At 32.6% G+C, this 9,405-nt stretch overlaps 1 protein-coding gene across 1 annotated transcript in view; it reads right to left on the bottom strand.

Moving 5' to 3' along the window:
* Positions 1-1,837: 1,837 nt before the first annotated feature.
* LOC149785045 (MAM and LDL-receptor class A domain-containing protein 2-like) overlaps positions 1,838-9,405 on the bottom strand; it is a 349,170-nt gene continuing 341,602 nt past the window's right edge. The window contains exons 168-172 of the mRNA XM_089931272.1: positions 8,198-8,277; positions 5,941-6,037; positions 5,494-5,569; positions 4,539-4,595; positions 1,838-2,155 (exon numbers count right to left, since the gene is read on the bottom strand). Coding sequence (XP_089787398.1) covers positions 2,069-2,155; positions 4,539-4,595; positions 5,494-5,569; positions 5,941-6,037; positions 8,198-8,277 — 397 coding nt within the window. The 3' untranslated portion in view covers positions 1,838-2,068. The remainder of the gene's footprint in view (positions 2,156-4,538; positions 4,596-5,493; positions 5,570-5,940; positions 6,038-8,197; positions 8,278-9,405) is intronic.

Below are 9,405 nucleotides of genomic sequence, written 5' to 3'. Positions count from 1 at the left end.
ATTACAAAAGAGGAGGATGCACCACCTCAGTCTGCTTTGAGTCAAACTCCTGGGAATATACCAGGACCTCCAGGATCTCTTCATTTTACTCTTGCTACAGACAGCCATTAATTTGTGAACCCATGTCTCTCTGTGAGGGAGATGTGTCTCTGAGATGTGATGAAGACCTGGGGATTAGCAGATCCTGGTTCTGAAACATAGAGGACTGTCCCTAATTGCAGACAAGAATACCTCTCTTCTTTCCTGGGGAACATGAGGGGAAGAGAGCTTTTTTTAGCTCCACAATGTAAGGGGGGTAATGACAGGCTTTGACTGGCATAATCAACCCCACCTTGATGCCAAGATCCTGAAGTATGAAAAGGAAGGATAAGTAACTTCCCTGAAAGGGATGACCCAACATCTCATAGGGATTCCAAGCATTAGTGGAAATTGGTTGATGTCAATCTGATCCCCTTCCACTGGATGTATGTGCTCTGTTTCCCAATCAGAAGTAGGGTGCACAGGGAGCCTTGCAATAAGGGTTTTCGACCCTATCCTTGTCACCGTACTGGTGACTGGTGAATACCGACCAGTCTGACTATAGAAATCATTGAAATAGGTGACCTGAGAAGAGCATAATAAAAAGAAATTTAAGAGCATGATACAATTACACCAGTGAAAATTGTTTTACTGATTGATATCAAATGACAGTTACAGCTGGAAAAAATGGCAAAAATACAAATAAACTCAAGTTTCAATAGATTCTTGGAAGCAATGTTCACAGCTGCAAGCTAAAGTTTAAACTGGTTACATCCGGAATGCTGGTGACAATCTAGTGGTAACAATGGGAGTTAACCTGTAAGAGTTACTTCTCTCTCTCTCTCTCTCTCTATATATATATAGAGAGAGAGAGAGAGAGAGAGAGAGAGAGGGGGATGTTTTTACATCATTCAGGTAGCACTGGATTCAAAAGTAATAGAGAGCATTCTTAATGCTAATGTGATCAGGTAAATGTGTTTGAAGGAACAAAGAAAAGGGGAACCAAAGCACCTTAAATTTCTGTATCAGTATCCCTTTTGTCCCTCAATGGTATCTAAAGTTTCCTGTTGGTGCATATTGTATAATACATACTCAACATCTGTGGTAGGCTTTCTTGTGGTAGCTACCATTTATTTTAATTTTATTTCACTTCTTTTCTGTTCTAAGCCTTATTGTGGTTGTTATTAATATTCTTTTTCTTAATATTATGATTTCCAACAGTAATATCAACAATAACAACTGCATAACAATATATAATCATTATTTAATTATTTAATAAGCCAAATCATATTTTTAATATTAGGAGAGAAATATTAAAATATTTTGCTGTTTACCATATATTCCATTGCTTGAAGAGCAGCATAACAACAACAAATTTATATTAAGTCGAGGGAGAACTAGAGGTTATTTCTAATGCCAGGAAAATTTCAACTTTTATTGTTATTGATCTTCTTGGATATGTACACATACAGTGAGATGGGCAACTTCCAATGTCTTCCGTCTGTTAGACTGTTATTGTCAGTTTTTTATTTTGTATATAATCAAAGTGAAGAAATACAGCTGGAACTAATAATATTCTTTGTGCTTTAATAACTGCTCCATTGTCCAATGCCAACTTTGGAAAGCTTTTCACCCCACCCCCCTAAAAGACAAGTACCTCAGTCCTAACTAGCAGGTATATAACAGTGATTCTCAATGCGGTGTTACTCCACAATAACTGCAAACTGAAAATGTAAAGGGCCTACAAAATCCTTGTTACAGCCAAAGTCACTGGATCCCTCTAAGCATGGGTTCAAAATTACAAGAGAAAGTAGATGCATATATTTGATTACTTTATTAATGAAAATATTGAAATTTCAGTTGACAAAATATTGCACTTGGTTTGAGTTTTTGAACTCTTATAGGTAGATACTCTCAATAGTATATATCAATTTTTTTTTAAAATAGCAATTAAATTAGAATAAAAATCAAACAGATTTGTTGTTGTATCACAGATTTTTTTGTATAGTTATTGCACAGATAACAGGTCTGAGGTAAACATTAGGGCTGGTCAAGCTTCAGAGTAGAGTGGGTTTACTATGGATGTCGCATCAGAGTAGAGAGGATTCTCTATGGATGACGCATTGAAGGTCATCTTCTGAAAAGATGAAATACAAAGACCTGTCAGTCTTGCATGCACCATGACATTCTGAGATCAAAACAAATTTACCATAAGATCTGCAATTAGACATATCTTCTAATATGTTATACACATCAGTGAAGCATGATCAATTAGTATTGTCCTTACATATTCTGACATACAAGTTTTGATACCAAGGTTTAGCAAATATTTTAACAAAAAATCATATGGTGCAAATTTAAATCACTAAGTAGGAGGAATAAACCCATGACCATAAGGGAAAAGAAAATGATACATACCGTATATACTCGCTTATAAGATGAGTCTAAATGCAAACTGTAAATACCCAGATCTGCCATCGCATAATGCACTGGCAGATCTGGGTCTGTGCAGTATGTTAGGAGAAATTGTTAGAACAAACAACATAGATCCTGATCTGCAGGTGCATTAGGCTATGACAGATCAGGATCTTTGCTGTATGTTACTTGACTCGACTTATAAGTGGGTATATACAGTAATCAGTCGTGATTTTCTTGACTAGGTATAGAAGCATACCAGAGCTTGAAACTAATGGACTTGACAAAATATTCTGTGAGATTTGACTATATTCTGTGACACTGATTTTTTTCACAGGTCTTGTTCATGTACTGATACAAAATAAATAATGTAATTTACTTTATATTAATAAGTTACACCTTTATATTTAATAAGTTACACACTGCATGGATGATACACACAGCATTGTCTAAACTTATCCTCATTATACTCTGTCTATAAATAGATATGTAGAACATGCGACTGTATGATGTTTTATAAAATTTAGGCATGTGTAATTATTTTTATTTCATAGACCTTAGTTAAAGATGCATAGGAATAGTATAGTCAAATACATGTAAATGTAAAATGAATAGTATAGTCAAATAAATTTATAATGAATAGTATAGTTGAATAGTATAGTCAAATAAATTTATAATGAATAGCATAGTCAAATAAATTTATAATGAATAGTATAGTTGAATAGTATAGTCAAATAAATTTATAATGAATAGTATAGTCAAATAAATTTATAATGAATAGTATAGTTGAATAGTATAGTCAAATAAATTTATAATGAATAGTATAGTTGAATAGTATAGTCAAATAAATTTATAATGAATAGCATAGTCAAATAAATTTATAATGAATAGTATAGTTGAATAGTATAGTCAAATAAATTTATAATGAATAGTATAGTTGAATAGTATAGTCAAATAAATTTATAATGAATAGTATAGTTGAATAGTATAGTCAAGTAAATTTATAATGAATAGTTGTAACAAGGACTAGTTATAATATTTACCCATATTTATGCAGGTATACAGTGCAACTGATTGTACAGAGCATCAACTCTGATCTGCCTATATGTGATGTGATGGCAGATCTCAGTCTAAAGTTGTTTGATTGAAATCATGAGTAGAATTAATAGCATCAACCCTGATATGCCTAAACATGAGGCAATGGTAGATCTCAGTCTTCTTAAAATCATGGGTAGAATTAATAACATCAACCCTGATATGCCTATATTTGATGCAATGGTAGATCTCAGTCTTCTTAAAATCATGAGTAGAATTAATAGCATCAACCCTGAGATACCTATATATGATGCAATGGCAGATCTCAGTTTACCCAAATCATGAGTAGAATTAATAAATCAACCCTGAGATACCTATATATGATGCAATGGCAGAGCTCAGTCTACTCAAATCATGAGTAGAATTAACAGCATCAACCCTGATTGGCCTATATGTGATGTATTGGCAGATCTTAGTCAAAATTTGTGTTTAAAATCATGAGTAGAATGAACAGCATCAAATCTGAACTGACTATATAGGATGCAATGGCAAATCTCAGTTGACATTATACAGTATTCCCTCATTATAATGATGTACATGTATATTGTGATACAGTGAGACTACCTGACAACATAAGTACAAGACACATACTGGTATAATATTACTACCACTTCATGAAATTGACTAACCTCATCTTGTAGCAGGAATAACGTTATAATGAAGAACCTTACAATGAGGGGGTGCTGCATTTCTTAAGGTCTAGCCCCTACCCCTGCACCACCCAAAAATGTTTTACAAGTCACATCAGTTTTATAGACTAGTTTCACTATTAATAAAATTGTCTCAGTTCCAATCTGATCTACCAGACAGTCAGTTTTTTTGGGTGAACTGTTTTCTTTATTGACCATACAGTAACAGAAGATGCTTTTTATTCATATTTCCAAATGATTTTGTTTAGGTGAAATTGAATCAGAAATCACTTTTGTTTATACCCTTATTTGGTCTGAAGTAAAATTATAAAAAATCCATTGAAAACAGATGAAAAATAAACATTTAATTAAAACACTTACATTGCTTGCAGAAGATTCAAAAGTATGGAGGTCTCTTTCCATGTCATTCATGTGGAACTGGAAAGGAGAAAAAATAAACTGTAAATAAACTTTCTACAAAAAAAAAATGAAATCTGAGGAACTGAATTCTTTTTAATTTTAGTTTAAATCCACTTGCATGGTATATTTCTCAATTTCAAAGTGATTACTGAAGAAAGCAATTAACGCAGCTATCACATGTACCTATCTGTGTACTGTTAATAAATTGCACCAAAATTATTTACAAAAACAAATACAGTAATACTCTAAAAAAGTCCCACAGCCCCAATTAAGAGAATCATGCCCAGGATAAGTCCAGGGGGTCCACATAAACAATGTGACGAGAAATAGCGTGTGGGCTTATCACTAGACAAAAATTTCTTACCCTCTATACTTGCTTATAAGTCAAGTCAAACTACAAACAACATAGATTGTGATCTGCCATAGCCTAGTGTGCCTGCAGATAAGGTTATATGTTGTTTGCTTTACTGATTACTCCTGGGTCTGTGTAGTTTGCAGTTTGACTTCTCTTATAAACGAGTACATATGGTATAATAAATCTGGTTAAATGTAAGAGCTGGGGCTGGGCTTACCATCAAGCATTGATTTATCATTGCAGAAATACAGAATCATGTTGTACATGAAAAGATAATATTGTAACATCTTGCAGCCAGTGCAGTCTTGTGGGTAATTTGTATCCGTGGACACACTCCCTATAAACTGTCACACATGTATTTAGTAAAGGCATACATTATATATCGCTAGCGTCACATTTAAAATTGGGTATAAGGACAGAAAACTAAACTCTTTTATAATACTGACAAAGAGACCTAAATATGTTGTATGCTTCGAACTAAGCAAAGCCTTAATTTGTCACAAGAAAGAGACTAAATAAAATCTAAATCTATCACATGCAAAACACATAGTATAAGCTTACATCATCGGGCACATCTCCATGCATGCTGTCATATACTGGGTTACTCAAACCACCTTCACTGTTCCGTAATAAGCTACTGCAATAATAATAATATTGATAATAATAATAATAATAGTAGTAGTAGTAGTAGTAGCAACAGCAGCAGTAGTTTTCATGATGGTTAAATTATTAGCTTTACATACATTAAACAAAGTTTAGAATAAACATAATTAGTAAAGTAAAATACGAGAATAATGGAATCATTGTTATAAATATTTTCTTTCTTTCCCTCTTATTTTTAATAAACTTCCCTGTATGACCTGATAGGTGGAGGTTGTAACTTTTGGGCATTAAATTTTGGTAGATAAAGATCTTTCCATAATGTTGTAATATAAAACCAAGCAAAGTAACATGGCAGTAAGGCTAATTAATTATTGACTGACAAGAGATTATCAAATGTTGACTTACTTTGCTTGTCTGTTTCTCATGTAAAAGAAAATACCAACAGCAATCAGAACAAAAGCAATGATTCCAAAAACCACTCCAACTCCAATCTTCCAGCCAGCTGAAAGGTTAAACACAATGTTATAATTTGTTTTTTCCTACAGATTAGCTTCATAGCATCATCTCTTAAGTTATGACACAATGTGATATAATACATAGTAATACTACATAAGGTATGACACAATGTGATATAATACACAGTATACATAGTAATACTACATAAGGTATGATACAGTGATATAATACATACTAAGACTACATACATTATGACACAATGTGATATAATACAAACTAAGACAAAATACATTATAACACAATGTGACATAATGCACAGCAATACTACCTGAAATATGACAAAATGTCACATGATACATATTAATACTACATTGTTAAGTTACAAGTCGCTGAGACATGATACATCAGTTATGACAATGTGACATGACATATAGAAACAATATAAAGTCATAGATTTGTAACAAACCAGTCTTCTATCAAAATAATACAGCTGTAATAGTTTCATAAGAAAAGTTAAATGATAAAGTATTTTTGTGATGACATGACTGGTGGGCCAGCCTAATAAATCTGAAAGAAAGTGAGGGGTGGGCTTATTATTAGACAGATATTCCTAATACATATAAATATACATGTGCCATTTTTGGAGCTGTACCTTTAATTAGTACCATATATCCATTATCGTGCTGATTTACCATTAGGCCCTAATACATACTTACATACACACATATACATACATAGAAATTTGACAATATCTTGTAACATGAGGCTCATGCATATTTGATGTTGCTTGTCTGGCATACAATGTTTAAGACAAATGTTGTAATAAGCCAGGTGCCTTGGATTAAAAGACACACCCATGTCAGGATAATTTCCATCTATTGGGAAGAAAACTGTAGTACTTAACATGTTGTTAAACGATTATTCTACTCTGAGACACTTAACCGAGAATAGATGGTTGCTTGAACATGAAAGGTCTTCATGCACACTGCCTACTTATCACAACATAGTCTGATTATGGTAAGACATTTTTGCAGAGAGAGTCATTCTAAACTATATTATTTATCATTACAATAGTCAAATCTGATGGAGACAGGTATCATTTGCTGGTTTTCCACCTGACTACTATTAAGAGTTGAGTACAATAGGATACTACAGTATTTCGGACATACAGCTATACGTGCCAAGGTGTATGGCAAATATATTACAGCTGAAGAATTTGTTACATGTATATTAATTTTACCATAAGTATTCATCGTAACAATGTAACTAATGTGGGATGATTCAGCTTACATTATAGATCAAAATCTGTAAAACACTGCACTATATATATATATATATATATATATATATATATATATATATATATATATATATATATATATATATATATATAAGAGGTGGACGACCTCTGTTGGCCAAGGGCCAGATTGCATTTTCTAAAACCACTCGAGGGCTGAAAACACTAATTTCTTTAATAATATTACTGTTCATGGGCCAGATTACTGTGTTGTTTTAATTTGCCTTGAGGGATGGACAGAAGATGTTTGCAGGTTGGGGGTTGTGCACCCCTGATATATATATATATATATATATATATATATATATATATATATATATATATATATATATATATATATATATATATGGGTCAGAGTAAATTGCAGCTAATATTGCAACACATCAGAGTACCAGCTTGAGACACATGCCAGGATAAAGCCCCCACTTCTACTACAGAAATTACTGCCATACTAAAAATATACAAACTGCACAGAACCTCTCAAGAAACAAATGTCATCATCTTTTCAGATTCTGTTTCCACACTGAAAAACTATAATAAAAAAACCAGACATCCTATAATACCTGAAATTTTACAGAACCTTAATTTCTCATGTAATTTAAGCAAAGTATTCTGTACTATTGGCTGCCTAGTCACATTGGTGAAAGGGCAGATAAAGCCACCCTGCATTCACTCATCAAAGATTAAACTGTTGTGTGTAGGTGGGGTATTTGGGAATAAAGAAATTTGAAATGTTGGCAAGACTGATTTTTGATGCTTCCAGATGAGCACGAATCTAGAAGGCAGAATGAAATCTGGTTCTGAGAATATCTGGTTTAATGGAGAGAGAGAGAGAGAGAGAGAGAGAGAGAGAGAGAGAGAGACAGAGAGAGCAAAAGTGAGAGAGAGTTGAAATGTAATCCAACTTACAGCCACTACTGGTTGGTGCCACTGATCTCTGTGCTGCAGCCAGTGTCTGGCACCTCAAGCCCTGATAGCCTTTGGTGCAGCTAAAATGAACAGAGAAAAGATAATGACTTAAACTTGTGCAGCTATACTGATAGTTTAAAGTTCATTTTGAGCATAAAAGTTGTATCTCATTGAAAGGATGCATAACAGATATATCTCATTGAAAGGAAGCAAAACAGTTGTATTTGCAAGGATTATGACAGTTATATCTCACTGAAAGAAAGCATAACAGTTGTATCTCATTGCAAGAAAGCATAATAGTTGTATCTCATTGCAAGAAAGCATAATAGCTGTATCTCATTGCAAGGAAGCATAATAGTTGTATCTCATTGCAAGAAAGCATAATAGCTGTATCTTATTGCAAGGAAGCATAATAGTTGTATCTTATTGCAAGGAAGCATAACAGTTGTATCTCATTGCAAGGAAGCATAACAGTTGTATCTCATTGAAAGGAAGCATAACAGTTGTATCTCATTGCAAAGAAAATGCTCCATGAAGAAAAAAAAATGAGAAAAGAAACATGTACATACAGATCTTTATATTTACAGAGTAAAGCATGGTCTACGTGGATGCTTCTTAACATGCAATATCTACAAGTCTTAATTTAATACACCATTTACTATGAACAAGTCCTAATTTAATACACCATTTACATATAATATTAATATGTATAAGTCCTAATTTAATACATCATTTACATGTAATATGTACAAGTCCTAATTTAATACACCAATTACATGTAATATGTACAAGTCCTAATTTAATATGTACAACTCCTAATTTAATAGACAATTTACATGTAATATGTACAAGTCATAATTTAATATGCACAACTCCTAATTTAATAGACCCTTTACATGTAATATTAATACGTAAAGTCCTAATTTAATAGACCATTTACATGTAATATGTACAAGTCCTAATTTAATATGTACAACTCCTAATTTAATAGACCATTTACATGTAATATGTACAAGTCATAATTTAATATGCACAACTCCTAATTTAATAGACCCTTTACATGTAATATTAATATGTAAAGTCCTAATTTAATAGACCATTTACATGTAATATGTACAAGTCCTAATTTAATATGTACAACTCCTAATTTAATAGACCATTTACATGTAATATGTACAAGTCATAATTTAATATGCACAACTCCTAAT

The sequence above is a fragment of the Sinohyriopsis cumingii genome, chromosome 13, assembly GCF_028554795.1.
Source record: "Sinohyriopsis cumingii isolate HCF-2022 chromosome 13, ASM2855479v2, whole genome shotgun sequence".
In the NCBI taxonomy this organism is placed as follows: domain Eukaryota; kingdom Metazoa; phylum Mollusca; class Bivalvia; order Unionida; family Unionidae; genus Sinohyriopsis; species Sinohyriopsis cumingii.
Note: the sequence above shows the minus strand (reverse complement) of the source record. Positions and strands in the feature narration are given on the sequence as shown.